Source organism: Accipiter gentilis, chromosome W (genome assembly GCF_929443795.1).
Source record: "Accipiter gentilis chromosome W, bAccGen1.1, whole genome shotgun sequence".
NCBI classification, from domain to species: Eukaryota; Metazoa; Chordata; class Aves; order Accipitriformes; family Accipitridae; genus Astur; species Astur gentilis.
The window spans coordinates 32,479,439-32,495,641 of record NC_064918.1 but is presented as its reverse complement, the minus strand read 5'-3'; the positions used below and the strand labels follow the sequence as shown (position 1 = coordinate 32,495,641).

Genomic DNA, 16,203 nt, shown 5'->3' with positions numbered 1-16,203 from the left:
ACTTGGCACTCCTCTGCTTCTAGTGCAACAAAGGAACACTGCAGCTGTCTTAAAGGCTGCAGTGTGTGCCGATGCTCTGCTAATGTTGTACCAAGGCATTTGGAGTCTTCAGTCTGTTTCTGTCCAGGGAGTGATGCTATTGAGGTAGTCTTTCTGAACAAGAACCTTAATTCATCAGTGGCTATTAAAACTACATTATGGAACTTAACATTTATTTTAACCAGAGTTAGAAAATGTGAATATGTCAGAGCTTTGCAATGCTCCAGAAAATTATTTTTAGTAGTTTTCACACTATTGCGTGCACTATGAAGTGTGGTAATTCCAACCCTATAATAATTAACATGGTGCTCTTCGACTGTTGTCACCTAGGAAAAGAGAGGCAAGTGAACACTGTACCATTTCATTCTGTTTGCCATATAGCAATAGACTGGAGTTTCATAGACCAGGTTTCAGGTTTTAAAAATAAATGTACGTAGAATATCTTAATGGAAATTTGTCGTGGTTTAACCCCAGCCAGCAACTAAGTACTATGCAACTGCTCATTCACTTCCCCCTGTTGCGTTAAAGGGTAAAGGCATTTGGCAGAAAATAAACCCCCTTGCATTCCAGCTTATCCTCAGATGTCAGGGGAGCTGGGGGGGGGATAGGTTTAGTTTCTGAGTAATGTCCAATTCAGCGCTATAAGTCTGGTCACGTAACTATCACAATGACGGATGCACTTACAGCACACTACTCTTGGCTTAGCCACGTTCAACGCATGAGAATTATCAGACTCAGTGAGTTTGGTTGCGTTACCGAACTATCATGACTAGATTAATGAGCAGCGCAGTTTATTAGAAGAACAGTACAGGTTCTTTTGGATTGCTGGTGATAAATACACTGTCTGCAAAGCACATGCAAATATTGAATACAGCGTGCAAAATCAAAAAAGAAAGCGACTCATATATAGAGATTTCCAAGTTTCCCAGGGAAGCACTCGGTACATCCAAGTGTTCAAATATCACCCAATAGGCATCCCTATGAGAGGGGAAGAGAGGTTCAGCCCGTTGACTGATTCCAGAAGTCAGCAATGTCCTCCTGACTTGTCTATGATGGTATCTTCCCTAACAGTCTTCCTCTTTTTGGGTCTTTTTATACTAATTTCTTTTTAGGGGGAGCTTGAGTGACTCTAGTCATACATACCTTTACTTTGATTGGTATAAAGTTTTCTCGCTTTGCTTTTAAAGGTATATGCTAGAAAAAATTCAGAGCGCATGCTCCATGGGGGGTGTGTGTGTGTGGTTTCACCTTGGAGGTAGATAGCTTTTGGGATGGAGATGTGTTTTGGTATTATAACGAGTAAAGTTCACCCAGAGAACATGATGTTACATGTCAGTACCCCAGTACTGGGCACATGTGATATAAATAAAAATAGGGCATTAGGTTGACAGAACCCCCATTATTTTATCTCCTTGCTTCAGTGGATTCAATGCAGGGACCAACTGTTCTTGTTCCTATCGTACCAGTTCCCTATCCCTGCAATCACAGGGCCTGGCCGCAGTGTCTCCACTCCACCCTCCGTGTTACTTTTCAGAGTCAGCACACCAAGCTCCCCTGGTGTTGCTAACAATTAAGGTTGCAGGTTATGTTGCTTAGGGAACTACCATGGAACCGATTCTTTACGTGTCCACTGTATTCTTCCCTGGAGGTTCACCTTCCTTTGAAGGGGGGGTGTGTCATATTGATAAGTCACCTCCAGCAATCATTCCACACACCCCCACCCAGTGGGATGGGGGAGGGAATCAGGAAGAAAAGTAAAACTTGTGGGTTGAGATAAGAACAGTTTAATAGAACAGAAGAAACTAATAATGATAATCATAACACTAATAAAATGACAACAGCAATAATAAAAGGATTGGAATATACAAGTGATGCACAATGCAATTGCTCACCACTCACTGACTGACACCCAGCTAGTCCCCGAGTGGCGATCCCCCGCCCCCAGTTTATATACTAGATGTGACATCACATGGTATAGAATACCCTGTTGGCCGCTTTGGGTCAGCTGCCCTGGCTGTGTCCTGCGCCAACTTCTTGTGCCCCTCCAGCTTTCTCGCTGGCTGGGCCTGAGAAGCTGAAAAATCCTTGACTTCACTCTAAACATAAAACTTAGCAACAACTGAAAACATCAGTGTTATCAACATTCTTCTCATACTGAACTCAAAAACATAGCACTATACCAGCTACTAGGAAGACAATTAACTCTCCCAGCTGAAACAAGGACAAATTTATTGATTTTAAACTGGTGATTTGAAATGATGCTGTTGATAAACTTTTGCTGTACTGCTCAGGGATCAGCTCAATAAACTAGCATTTCATTTGGTTTCTCTTCCCTTTATGAACTCTCCTTATATTTACTGTATCTTTCATTTATGTAAATAACAATGAAAAAGTTGTTCTTCTGTTAATACAGTTCCAGTTTACTTACTTCCTCAACATTTAAACTACTGAGTTGTATAATTCCTGGTAATTCATTAAGCATTTTAATCTTCTGGTGGAAAATTTTTCTTGCTCAGCCTATTTCCTTTACAAATAACATGAAGAGCCCAATAAGTAAACATGCACTATCATCTGGAGCATTTAAACTTTTGGCAGCACAATGCTGCATTGTAATCTGTGTCTAAACAAAAGCAGGCACGCTAAGTTAGTATCTTAGTTTAAAGTTCATGTACTATGTAGTGACATGAATCTCTAAAACAGTTTATGTCTGATATGCATATAAAATTGAGGAAAACATATTCCAAATATTTTCACATTTTAGCATTACATTTTACTTTTGGAATCATAGAATCATTTAGGTTGGAAAAGACCTTTAAGATCATCAAGTCCAACCATAACTTTATATATAGTCTAACTAGCTTAAATGTAGGAAGATAATCATTGGCTGAAAATATTTTTCTGCAGTCTGCCTACTTTCTGTATAAGTCAGGCTGTACTGCTCACAAAACCTTCCATCCTTTTTCGGGGGCTCCTCTCACGGGAGCCTCTTTCAGCAGAAAATTCCATCATTCCTTGTAGGACTATAGAGTTGGTCTCTCCATGATTTAGAGGAAAAAGATTGTGGTGTGTTGACCCTGTCTGGAGGCCAGGTGCCCACCAAAGCTGCTCTATCACTCCCCCCACCTCAGCTGGACAGGGGAGAGAAAAATATAACAAAGGGCTCATGGGTTAAGATAACAACAGAGAGAGATTACTCAACCAATTACTGTCACAGGGAAAACAGACTCAACTTAGGGAAAATTAACTTAATTTTTTGCCAATCAACCAGAGTAGGGTAATGAGAAATAAAACCAAATCTTAAAAAACCTTCCCGCCAACCCACCCTTCTTCCCAGGCACAACTTCACTCCTGAATTCTCTACCTAGCCCACCCCAGGGATGCAGAGGGATGGGGAATGGGGGTTGGGGTCAGTTCATCACACGTTATCTCTGTCGCTTCATCCTCTTCAGGGGTAGGACTCCTCACACTCTTCCCCTGCTCCAGCATGGGGTCCCTCCCATGGGAGACAGTCCTCCACAAACTTCTCCAACATGGGTCCTTCCCACAGGCTGCAGATCTTCACAAACTGCTCCAGCATGGGTCCCTTCCACAGGGTGCAGTCCTTCAGGAGCACACTGCTCCAGCATGGGTCCCCCACGGGGTCACAAGTCCTGCCAGAAAACCTGCTCCAGCATGGGCTCCTCTCTCCACAGATCCACAGGTCCTGCCAGGAACCTGCTCCAGTGCGAGCTTCCCACGGGGTCACAGCCTCCTTTGGGCACCCACCTGCTCCAGTTTGGGGTCCTCCATGGGCTGCAGGTGGATATCTGCTCCATCATGGACCTCCATGGGCTGCAGGGGGACAGCCTGCCTCACTATGGTCTTCACCACAGGCTGCAGGGGAATCTCTGCTCCAGCACCTGGAGCACCTCCTCCCCCTCCTTCTTCACTGACCTTGGTGTCTGCAGGGTTGTTTCTCTCACATGTTCTCACTCTTCTCTCCGGCTGCAGTTTCTGTGCCTGCCACATCTTGTTTCCCTTCTTAAATATGTTATCACAGAGGCGTTACCACTATTGCTGATTGGCTCAGCCTTGGCTAGTGCCAGGTCTGTCTTGGAGCCAGCTGGCATTAATTCCATGGTACATAGGGGAAGCTTCTAGCAGCTTCTCACTGAAGCCACCCCTGTAACCCCCCCCCCCCCCCCCCCCCCCCCCCGCCCCGCTACCTAAACCTTGCCACACAAACCCAATACAAAGATTTTCAACAAGTACTTTCTAGGTAGAGAGAGGCTGAAGACCTACTTTTAATTTGTCATGGTTTCAGCCCAGCTGGTAACAAAGCACCATGCAGCCGCTTGCTCACTCCTCCCCGCCCCCCTCCGGAGGGATTGGGAGGAGAATCACAAAGGAGAAAACAAAATGGAACCTCATGGGTTGAGATAAGGACAATTTACTGGGACAACACAAAAAGAGAAGTTACAACAATAGTACTAATAAAAGAATATACAAAATGAGTGATGTACAGTACAACTGCTCACCACCCAGAACCCAACATTCCACCACTTCCCCCACCGAAAGCCAAGAGAGCACCCCCTAGCCCACTACCCATTTATATACTGAGCATGATGTCACATGGTATGGAATAGCTCCTTGGCTAGTTAAGGTCAGCTGTCCTGGCTGTGCCCCCTCCCAGGTTCCTGTGAAAATTAACTCTGTCCCAGCTGAACCCAGGACATTACACACCCCTTATTCTATACCATCATGCCCAGATCTTACATTTTCCAATTAATCATCACCACTATTTTCCCTGTCTTTGAGAGAGAGATATATATATGGACACCCCCCACACACAAATAGCATTCTCCTAGTCTATGGGCCATCCCTCTAATGTGTCTATCAATTTTATTTAGTCCATGACTATGGGGTTCCATCTGTTGTAACAGTCCTTCAGGATATGAAACATGGTGTGAGCTGTTGGATTCTTGCATGCTGCATCTGGAGCTTGCAGCTGGTACATTTGGTGCAACCCATGCCCTTGGTCTGCAGGTCAAAGATGTTGATCTTCAGGAAATCGCTGGACGACAGTTCAAGTTTAATTGCTGTTGCACTTGGCTTGGTTTCAAAGTCCATCCTTCAGTCATTTGGGTAATTCTTACTGTAATACCCTTGATATGGCATATAGACACTATAGATACAATGACATATATTGGCAGGTTATTTAGCAGTTAACATAATACAGCCTAATTCACTGGCTATTGTCTCCCAAAATCAAATTTCCTTGAGGTACACATCGAACTTCCCCATCCTTCTGCATTGCCCACCAAGTGCACCTCGGTCCTTCAGCAAAAGCAGTCCTTGGATGGGTATGTCTCTGCCTGACGCAGGACTAACCCAGACTGTCTTCCCTAACATACTATTCATGCGCACTACAAAGACTTAATCTCTTTCTACAGTATGTGGAAGTCTTGGTTGGGCAGGGCCAGCCTGACTGGCAGATCCTCTAGTATTAACTAACCAGGTGGCTTTGCTAAATGTATATCCCAATTTCTGAAAGTCCCACCCTCCATTGCTCTCAATGTAGATTTCAGCAGTCCATTGTATCGCTCAATTTCCCCACAGGCTGGTGCATGATAGGGGATATGATACACCCACTCAATGCCATGCTCTTTGGCCCAGGTGTCTATGAGGTTGTTTCGGAAGTGAGTCCTGTTTGACTCAGTTCTTTCTGGGGTGCCGTGTTGCCATAAAACTTTAACTTCAAGGCCCAGGATAGTGTTCTGGGCAGTGGCGTGGGACACAGGGTATGTTTCCAGCCATCCAGTAGTTGCTTCCACCATTGTAAGGACATGGCACTTATCTTGGCATGTTTGTGGGAGTGTGCTATTGTCAATCTGCCAGGCCTCCCACTGTTTATATTTCAGCCATCGCCCTCCATGCGACAGGGGGTTTTGCCGCTTGGCTTGCTTAATTGCAGCACGTTTCACATTCATGGATGACCTGTGCGATAGTGTCCATGGTCAAGTCCACCCCTCGATCTCGAGCCCATCTATATGTTGCATCTCTTCCCTGCTGGCCTGAGGTATCGTGGGCCCACTGAGCCATAAATAGCTCTCCCTTATGTTGCCAGTCCAGGTCCACCTGAGACACTTCAGTCTTGGTGGCCTGATCTACCTGCTGGTTGTTTTGATGTTCTTCAGTGGCCCAATTCTTGGGTACATGATCATTTACGTGATGCACTTTTACCACTAGCTTCTGTAGCTGAACAGCAATATCTTGCGACAGTGTGGCAGCCTGTATTGGGTCTGGCTGAGATGGAGTTAATACTCCCCATAGCAGCCCTCATAGCACTGTGCTCTGCATCAGTAGCTAGAAAGGTGTTGATAGCACACCAGTGTTTTGGCTACTGCTGAGCAGTGCTGGCACAGCATCAAGGCTGTCTCTCCAACATTTTTGCCCCCCCCTCAACGGCAGGCTGGGGCAGGGCAAGATCGTGGGAGGGGACATAACCAGGACAGCTGACCTAAGCTAACCAAACAGATATTCCATACCAGATGACGTCAGCTCAGATCTAAAAGCTAAGTAAAGGGAGACGGAAGGGGGGCATTTTTGTCTTCCGGAGCAACCACTAGGCGTACTGAAGCCCTGCTTCCTGGGAAGCGGCTAGACATCGCCTGCTGATGGGAAGTAGAGAATAACATAATTTGTTTTTCTTTGCTTTCGCGCACGCGACCGTTGCTATCACTATATTAAACTGTCCTTATATTGACCCACGAGCCTTTTGTTATATTTTCTCCCCCCTGTCCAGCTGAGGAGGGGGAGTAATAGAGCGGCTTTGGTGGGCACCTGGCATCCAAACAGGGTCAACCCACCACACAGCCCAAATGGGTTTATCTCTGCACTGCCTGTTTCTCTGCTTCCATTGCTGTAGCCACCCCCACAGGGCATTTGCCACCATCCATGAGTCAATATAGAGATGCAGCACTGGCCACTTCTCTCTTTCAGCAATGTCTAACACCAGCTGGATGGCTTTCACCTCTGCAAACTGACTCAATTCACCTTCTCCTTCAGCAGTTTCTGCGACTTGTCGTACAGGACTCCATATAGCAGCCTTCCAGTGCTGATGCTTTCCCACAATGCGACAGGACCCATCATTCAACAGGGCATATTGCCTCTCATTTTCTGGCAGTTTATTATACAGCGGGGCTTCTTCAGCACGTGTCACCTCCTCCTCTGGTGACATTCCAAAATCTTTGCCTTCTGGCCAGTCCGTGATCACTTCCAAAATTCCTGGGCGACTGGGGTTTCCTATGCGAGCCCGTTGTGTGGTTAGTGCAATCCACTTACTCCACATGGCATCAGTTGCATGATGTGTAGAGGAGACCCTCCCTTTGAACATCCAGCCCTGCACCGGCAGTCGGGGTGTTAAGAGGAGCTGTGTTTCAGTACCAACCACTTCTGAGGCAGCTCAAACTCCTTCATATGCTGCCAAGATCTCTTTTTCAGTTGGAGTATAGCAGGCCTCCGATCCTCTGTATCCCCGACTCCAAAACCCAAGCGGTGTTGACCTTGAGTCTCCCCTGATGCTTTCTGCCAGAGGCTCCAGGTAGGGCCATTCTCCCCGGCTTTGGTATAGAGTACATTTTTAACATCTTGTCCTGCCCGGACTGGCCCAAGGGCTACTGCATGAACAATCTCCCGCTTAATTTATTGAAAGGCTTGTTGTTGCTCAGGGCCCCATTTAAAATCATTCTTCTTCCGGGTCACTTGATAGAGAGGGCTTACAATCAAACTGTAGTTTGGAATATGCATTCTCCAAAAACCCACAACACCTAAGAAGGCCTCTGTTTCCTTTTTATTAGTCAGTGAAGACATAGCTGCTATTTTGTTGATCACATCCATGGGGATCTGACGACGTCCATCTTGCCATTTTATTCCTAAAAACTGGATCTCCTGTGCAGGTCTCTTGAACTTACTTTCTTTTATGGCAAAACCAGCTTTCAGAAGGATTTGGATTATTTTCTTCCCTTTCACAAAGACTTCTTCTGCCGTGTTGCCCCATACGATGATGTCATCAATGTATTGCAGGTGCTCTGGAGCTTCACCTTTTTCTAGTGCAGCCTGGATCAGTCCATGGCAAATGGTGGGGCTGTGTTTCCACCCCTGGGGCAGTCGATTCCAGGTGTACTGTATGCCCCTCCAAGTGAAAGTAAACTGTGGCCTGCACTCTGCTGCCAAAGGGATTGAGAAAAACGCATTAGCAATGTCAATTGTGGCATACCACTTAGCTGCCTTTGATTCCAGTTCGTATTGAGGTTCTAACATATTCGGCACAGCAGCACTCACCGGTGGCGTGACTTCATTCAGGCCACAATAGTCAACTGTTAATCTCCACTCCCCATTAGATTTCCGCACGGGCCATATGGGACTATTAAAGTGTGAGTGAGTCTTGCTGATCACTCCTTGGCTCTCCAATTGGCAAATCAGCTTATGGATGGGGATCAGGGAGTCTCAGTTGGTGCGATATTGCCACCGGTGCACCGTTGTGGTAACAACTGGCACTTGTTGTTCTTCAACCCTCAACAACCCCACAATCAAAGGGTCTTGAGAGAGGCTGCTCAAGGTGGACAGCTGTTCAATCTCCTCCGTCTCCAAGGCAGCTATACCAAAAGCCCACTGATACCCCTTTGGGTGTTTGAAATACCCCCTCCTGAGATAGTCTATGCCCAGGATGCATGGAGCCTCTGGACCAGTCACAATGGGGTGTTTCTGCCACTCATTCCCAGTTAGACTCACTTCAGCTTCCAATACAGTTAGCTCTTGGGATCCCCCTCTCACACCAGAGATACAGATGGGTTCTGCCCCTTTATAACTTGATGGCATTAGAGTGCACTGTGCGCCGGTGTCCACTAGAGACTTATATTCCTGTGGGTCAGTGTTACGCATGCACGACTAACCAAATCCAATAGGTTTTAAAACTCAGATTTATTCTTCAGCAAAAGTTAGTTAGAAGTCCGGTAACATTTTATAAAACCACAGGCTCAATGATGTAAAGAGAATTAATACTACATGGCCGACTTAAGAATCCCCAAGATTTAGTGACGGCTCAAAACACACGTATCACTCACCTAAAAGCTGAGGGCTCTTTCCCTTGAGGAGTTACCTCGGGCGGTGCCCCGACCTGAGGGGGAGTCCCCGACTGCAGACCCGCTGCTCTGAACAGGACTGCCAACATGTCCTCCGGCAGGACCCCGTTTATACCCCTGTCGAATCTGACCTGTTGTCATTTAATGCCTATTGGCCAGGAGGGTCAGCTCAGTGTACCTGGTGCATCTCGATTGGTTAGTTCAAATTTCAACCTGCAGCCTCCAGGGTTTCCTTCCCCTTCTCCCTGCCTGGAGAAGTTTCATTTCCTGCTGGCAGGATGGGGAGGGGGGCAGGGAGTGTACGGCCACAGTCTGATGTGCCAGGTCATCGAATCCACATGGTCCAGTAGACTCGGTTGTCCATTTCCTCCACCTGGCTGGAGGCAGGGCCCCTCTAATCCTGGTCAGAGTTTCTGTTACTCACTTTTCGCAAACGTGAAGTCCCTTCAAGAGTATCAGAAATGAGATCAGCCCTTCTATTCTGTCTGGGGGACTGCTCACGGGAAACTCGATCAGCATTTTTCCAAGAAGAATCCTCTTTTCTGATTGCTTTTTCTTGCAACTCACGTACCCGTGCATCTAGGATTGAGTTAGGTTCTCCATCCTTCTTCCTCATGTCCTCTCCATGGTCACGCAGGTAAAACCACAGGTTAGCCCATTGTGTGTACTTTCTGTCTCCTCTCTCTTGGGCAGAGGAACGCTTACTCCTAATAGCTGCGATGCGGGCCTGTACAGGTGAGGAGGAGGACAGATCCACTTTGAATTGCTGGAACTCCCAGGACAGTTCCTCTACAGCTGAGACACAGGCCCGTAGGGAGGAAGAGAGACTCCCTTCGTATTGCCAGAGTTGGACAGCCAATTCATCCACCATTTGTCCATAGCCTTCTTTCCAGGACATTACTGCCAATGAGTTGGCATAGGTTGGTGGCGCACTTCATAGAAACTTCCGCCACGTGGGTTGTGTGCATTGGACTTCATCTGGATCTGTGGGTAACTGTTCATTTTCCGGATCATTGTAAATCACCTCCAGCACGGCTAACTTCCTCAGGTACTGGATACCTCTCTCCATGGTGGTCCACTTGCCTTGGTGACATGTAACTTCATCCTTGAAGGGGTATCTTTCCTTCACACCTAACAGAAGTCGCCTCCAGAGGCTGAGGACTTGTGTTTTTCTCCCAGTCGCCTTGTCAATGCCCCCTTCCCTAGACAGAGATCCCAACTGCTTGGCTTCCTTACCCTCTAATTCCAAACTACTGGCCCCATTATCCCAGCATTGGAGGAGCCAGGTAACAATGTGCTCACCTGGGTGGTGGCTAAAATCTTTTTGCATGTCGCACAACTTATGGATAGAGATCGGGTAATTATTTCAGGTTCTGCCTCTTCCTCCTGTTCTCACGATGACCCTGGTTCATCTTCATCTCTCACTAAGTGAACTGATTTCTTTGTGTGTTTCTTTTTCTGTACAGGGGTGACTGATACTGGAATAGGTTTGTTTTCTGGTTTAGCTGTAGTATCTGTCACCGGGGTTGGGGTAGCCACGGTGCCTGTTGCTCTGTTTTCCCTCTTTTCCCCCTGAGGGTGCTGCATAATATCAAGCAGTGTTTGGTAGATACTGGCCAGAGCCCAGCACAGTGCAGTAAGTTGTGTGTCTCTGGAATAGCCACAGCATTTGTCTTTCAAATATTCTACCACTTCATGAGGGTTCTGTAGTTGTTTGGGAGTGAACTTCCAAGCCACTGAAGGTGAGAAGTTCTCTAGATACCTGCCCATATCCTCCCACATGCCGTGCCACCCATGAATATCCAGCTTTGGGGCAGATCTTAAAAAACTTTTTTGTAGCCCTAAACAAGACCTGAAACATAGTCAGGAGGCATAGCACTAGCAGCACACTGGCTTGCGCATCCCAAAGATATTCAAAATTCTCAAAAGCTGTTGTAATTAGCCAGAAGGTGAGAAAGGAGTTGAATGAATGGGGGGGAAGTGTCCCCCCCTGGATTGGATGCGATTACCAATAAAATCCAATAGAAGGCACCCGAAGTATGGAAATGATATCACTGCGGCCTACAGATACCAGCTTAACTTCATGACCAGTGATGTAATCATTTCATAAATCAACATTACCCAGTATAGCAAAATGATAATCCCAATCCCTCTCCCAGAGGTGATAAACGTAACTACAGGCATTACATAGACCATATAAGAATTTACAAAACGCCACCATGTGAACAACTGAACCAACATTGTGTCTAGCAACTATTTAACTAATAGAAGAAATGCGTATGACAAATTTGTTTCAACATGCTCTGGCCAGATCTGTCGTTATCTCAACCCTTCGGGCCCCATGTTGGGTGCCAAAAAGGACTGTCGTGGTTTCAGCCCAGACGCTAACAAAGGACCATGCAGTTGCTCGCTCACTCCTCCCCGCCCCCCTCCGGTGGCATGGGGAGGAGAATCAGAAAGGAGAAAAGAAAAACAAAACGGAACCTCATGGGTTGAGATAAGGACAATTTACTGGGACAACACAAAAAGAGAAGTTACAACAACAACAACAAGGGTATTAATAAAAGAATATACAAAACGAGTGATGCACAGTGCAACTGCTCACTATCTGGAACCCAATGCTCTGCCACTTCCCACACTGAGAGGGCACCCTCCCCCCGCCCACTCCCCATTTATATACTGAGCATGATGTCACATGGTATGGAATAGCTCCTTGGCTAGTTGAGGTCAGCTGTCCTGGCTGTGCCCCCTCCCAGGTTCCTGTGAAAATTAAGTTTATCCCAGCTGAACCCAGGACAAATTTAAGCAATTTGAATGCCTTTATTAAAAGTTTAAGTTGGTATCTCTTTTACAGATTATTCAGTTGCAGTGGCTCATGCTTTGCAACCTGCAAAACACCTTTTCTACAGATTGATCTGGTCTTCACCACAAAAGTGTCTTTATTTCACAGCTCAATATTACTTTTATCAGGGTTGCCCTTTAGTCTCTTAATGTCATTGAGGGCCTTTATAAAGATATTGTAATTTATCTGGGTTCTCTAAATCTGAAAGTGAATATTCAGAAACTTCATTCGATGCCTGCTGTTGCATCTGAAGTTAATAGGTTGGATGCCTGTATTCCTTTCTCAGGATAGTCTTAATGACTAACTGTGGTGGGTTAATCTTGGCTGGTTGCCAGGTGCCCACTAAGGCACTCTCTCACTCCCCCTCCTGAGGAGGACAGGGGGATGAAAATAAAATGGAAAAGCTTGTGGGTCAAGATAAGGACAGGGAGATTATTTACCAGTTATTGGCACAGGCAAAATAGACTTGAGCTGGGGAAGATTAATTTAATTTATTGCCAGTTAAAAATAGAGTAGGATAGCAAGAAACAAAAGCAGAACTAAAACACCTTCCCCTCCCTTCTTCCTAGGCTCAACTTCACTCCTGACTCTTCTACCTCCTCCCACCCTGAGCAGTGCAGGGGGATGGGGGTTGTTATCAGTTCATAACACTTCATCTCTGCTGCTTCTTCCTCTTTTCCCCTGCTCCAGCATGGGGTCCCTCCCATGGGAGACAGTCCTTCATGAACTTCTCCAAAGTGGGTCCTTCTCACGGGCTGCAGTTCTTCACAAACTGCTCCAGCATGGGTCCTTTCCACAGGGTACAGTCCCTCAGGATAAGACTGCTCCTGCATGGGTCCCCCATGGGCCGCATTTCCTGCCAGAATACCTGCTCCTGTGTGGGCTTCTCCATGGGCTGTAGGGTGGATATCTACTCTAACATGGTCCCACAGGCTGAGAGGGACAACCTGCATCACCATGGTCTTCACCATGGGCTGCAGGGGAATCTCTGCTCTGGTGACTAGAGCTCCTCCTCCCCCTCCTTCTCTGACTTTGGTGTCTGCAGAGTTGTTTCATTTTTTTCCACTCCTTTCGCTCAGAGCTGCTGTGCAGGGGTTTTTTTACCCTTTAAAAAAAATGTTATCACAGAGATGCCACTAGTGTCGCTGATTGGCTCAGCTTTGGCCAGCAGCAGGTCCATTTTGGAGCCAGCTGAAACTGGCTGTGCCTGACATGGGGCCAGGCCCTGGTCTCTTCCCACAGAAGCCACCCCTGCAGTGCGCGTGCACGCACACACACACCCCGCTACTAAAACCTTGCCAGGTAAACCCATTACACTAACAAAACTCATTATGGATACAAAATAATTTTGGTCTTAAGTTCAAAAAAACCCAAAGAATCTGTCCCTTTTTGAGCATCTGGCCACATGTATCTACATGACTTCCTGTGGCAAACTTTTGGATGAGAGGGCTTCAGACTTTTTTCTTGGTCTAATGACTGAAAGTCTGCTACACAATGCTTATGTAGTTTTCTGCTCCATATCTCTGCACTGGTGGCTGATTCTGTATTGTATTTGCATAGGAATGTGTTGGAGTGGCAGAGGAATGCACATAAGTCGACCCAATATGAGTGATAGAAGTGATTCAACTTTATTTGCACGGATAGCTCATATTTATACAGTTTGCGATAATTATGCCTACTAGTCCTAATATGATTGGTACATTGCTAATGTTTATTCATTACTAAAACACACCCACTTGTGGCTGGCAGCTATGCGTGTTCAGTAACTTTCTCATGGGAACTTCTTCAAAAGTTACTTATGAAGTTATGCCAAGGTCACACTGTTTTTATTTTTCTCCCGATAACAGCGAGACCAGCTGTTGTTTTTCTCCTGCTATCAGCAAAGCCAGCTATTTTCGGCCAAGGCCTAATCTTGCTGCTCAAACTGACATTCTTTCACACAGAACTCTGCTCGCACAACTTTTCTATAGACCCATGTCCTTTTTCAGCAAGCCACTTCCCAACAATTCCCCCTTTTTCTTTTTGTGCGAGTAGAGCTTGGTGTGTCAGCTTTGAGACTCCTTTTATCATGCACCCATAAGCAATTCTAGCTATTACACAGATTAATATCAATATACCCAACCATCGTAAGGCTTCTTTAATCCATGCCATTAGCCATGGTGTTATCCCGCCGAATATTGACTGTAACACCCCATCAAACCAATTAGTTTCTTGCTGGATCTTTGTGTATGTTTCTTCAGCCAATTTATCTGTTTGTGTATAGATTGAGGTAAAATTTTAACACCTGCTGTATTGCCCTTTGCAAAGATCTATGAACACAATTAATTAAACACAGTAAAAACAACATTATACCTAATAAAATACATTAGCACACAAAAAGAGGTTTGATTAATAGCTTTAGCTAGTGACACCCAAACATTCTTACTGTCCCATGGCGTTAACCGATGTGGATCCATCACCGGTGTCACTGTCATGCTGCTTACTACAGTCAGTGTGTTCCATATCAATCTCAGCATAAGGTTTCAAATTTATGGGTAAATCAGGAACGTATCTGCCAGACATGGAGGATGTGATTTTTTGTCCAATTGCTGTCAAGGCTTGCCGTCCCGGTGCACTTAGTTGTCTTGTAGAAGTTAAGCTATCGCTGCCCCTCAATAAATCCAGCAGCGGCTGTAAGTCTGTATTTGTAATACCACAACAAGGTCGAATCCACTGTAGGTCTCCGTTTAAATCTTTCTCCCTCTTTTTGTTTTTGAGCAATCCAGGCTTGCTTAATCCAATGTCTCTGCCTTTCTTCTGCAGCGGCTATTACAAGCGGCTCTGCATCTATCACGGGTGCGGTTGGTTTCCCCGTCTCTTTTTCGCATTTCCTTTAACAATTCTAACATTGTCTCTTTTTTGTTCTATTATTAGAGTAGCCAAGTCCTTGTTTGCATTATTTGAATCAGGGCATATGCTAGGTATAATTTGTTCATGTTGAACGGTGGTATCTGGGGGCTGTGTTTTCGTAGGCAGATTTTTACTCGCTCCCTGATTCTGTAGGGTTTCCTTTAATCGTACGGTTAGGGAGGCTTGGGAACTGTCAGATGGCTGATTAATATCGGCAGTCCCAGGGAGTGGAGCAGAAGTCAAGGGCACAAGAGCAGGCGAACAAGCTCCAAAAAGTCTCTCTCGCTGCATTATGTTTTTCTCCCCGCTTTTCCCTTTCGCTTGCGGTTGGAGAGAGAAAACAGCAAAAGCAGACGCAGACGCTTTACGATCTGCTTTCATTTCTTGCAGAGTTGTCTTAATCAATTTCCATAAAGTTGCAAGATCTTTAACTTCTTTAGACTCGTCACTAATTTCATCCCATAGGGAGGTTCCGATAGCATTCCAGGTACTAAGCTCAAAAGCTGTACCCACACTAATTGAAAGGTTTCTGTCCTTGCTTCATTAGTTTTTTAGCTGATTTATCATCGTCAATTACCATATCCCATAATACGTCTCCTAATCTACGCCATTCACTCTCCTCAAATAATAAATCCGGATTCTTAAAGCATCCCTTAATGCGACCCAGCGCGACTAACCCCGAAACTTGCTTAAAGCAATTTACTCCCCACTTTTCTAAAAAGCGCTGTAATAATTCTAGGGCTACCTCTTGATCCATTGCCGGCCGGCTTCTTGATACTCCTGGGTGCTACCTTGATTAAGGCACCTCGGTTAAAAAGTCTTTGCAGCCTTTTTCCAGTAGCCCTCACTGACGGCGAACCCCTTTTGGACGGTCCAGGCACGAGAGTTAACACACCAACCAAGACGATCAGCGTTCAGTTAATCTTTTGCCCCCCGGTCGCTGCTACCGGTGCTTCTCAGTGTCTGTCGCTCCAATTCCCCTTTCTTCGGTCCCCGTTCAGGCACCATTTGTTGAAGCGGCGGAGGAATGCACATAAGTGGACCCAATATGAGTGATAGAAGTGATTCAACTTTATTTGCACGGATAGCTCAATTTTATACAGTTTGCGATAATTATGCCTACTAGTCCTAATATGATTGGTACATTGCTAATGTTTATTCATTACTAAAACACACCCACTTGTGGCTGGCAGCTATGCGTGTTCAGTAACTTTCTCATGAGAACTTCTTCAAAAGTTACTTGTGAAGTTATGCCAAGGTCACACTGTTTTTATTTTTCTCCCGATAACGGCAAGACCAGCTGCTGTTTTT

The 16,203-nt window shown here is 45.8% G+C and overlaps 2 protein-coding genes across 2 annotated transcripts in view; one reads left to right on the top strand and one right to left on the bottom strand.

Moving 5' to 3' along the window:
- LOC126035443 (tyrosine-protein kinase Fer-like) overlaps positions 1-16,203 on the top strand; it is a 254,879-nt gene that overhangs the window by 192,890 nt on the left and 45,786 nt on the right. The gene's annotated exons all lie outside the window — the stretch shown is intronic.
- Positions 5,973-16,203, bottom strand: part of LOC126035460 (uncharacterized) — a 255,710-nt gene continuing 245,479 nt past the window's right edge. The window contains exon 3 of the mRNA XM_049794071.1: positions 5,973-6,015. Coding sequence (XP_049650028.1) covers positions 5,983-6,015 — 33 coding nt within the window. The 3' untranslated portion in view covers positions 5,973-5,982. The remainder of the gene's footprint in view (positions 6,016-16,203) is intronic.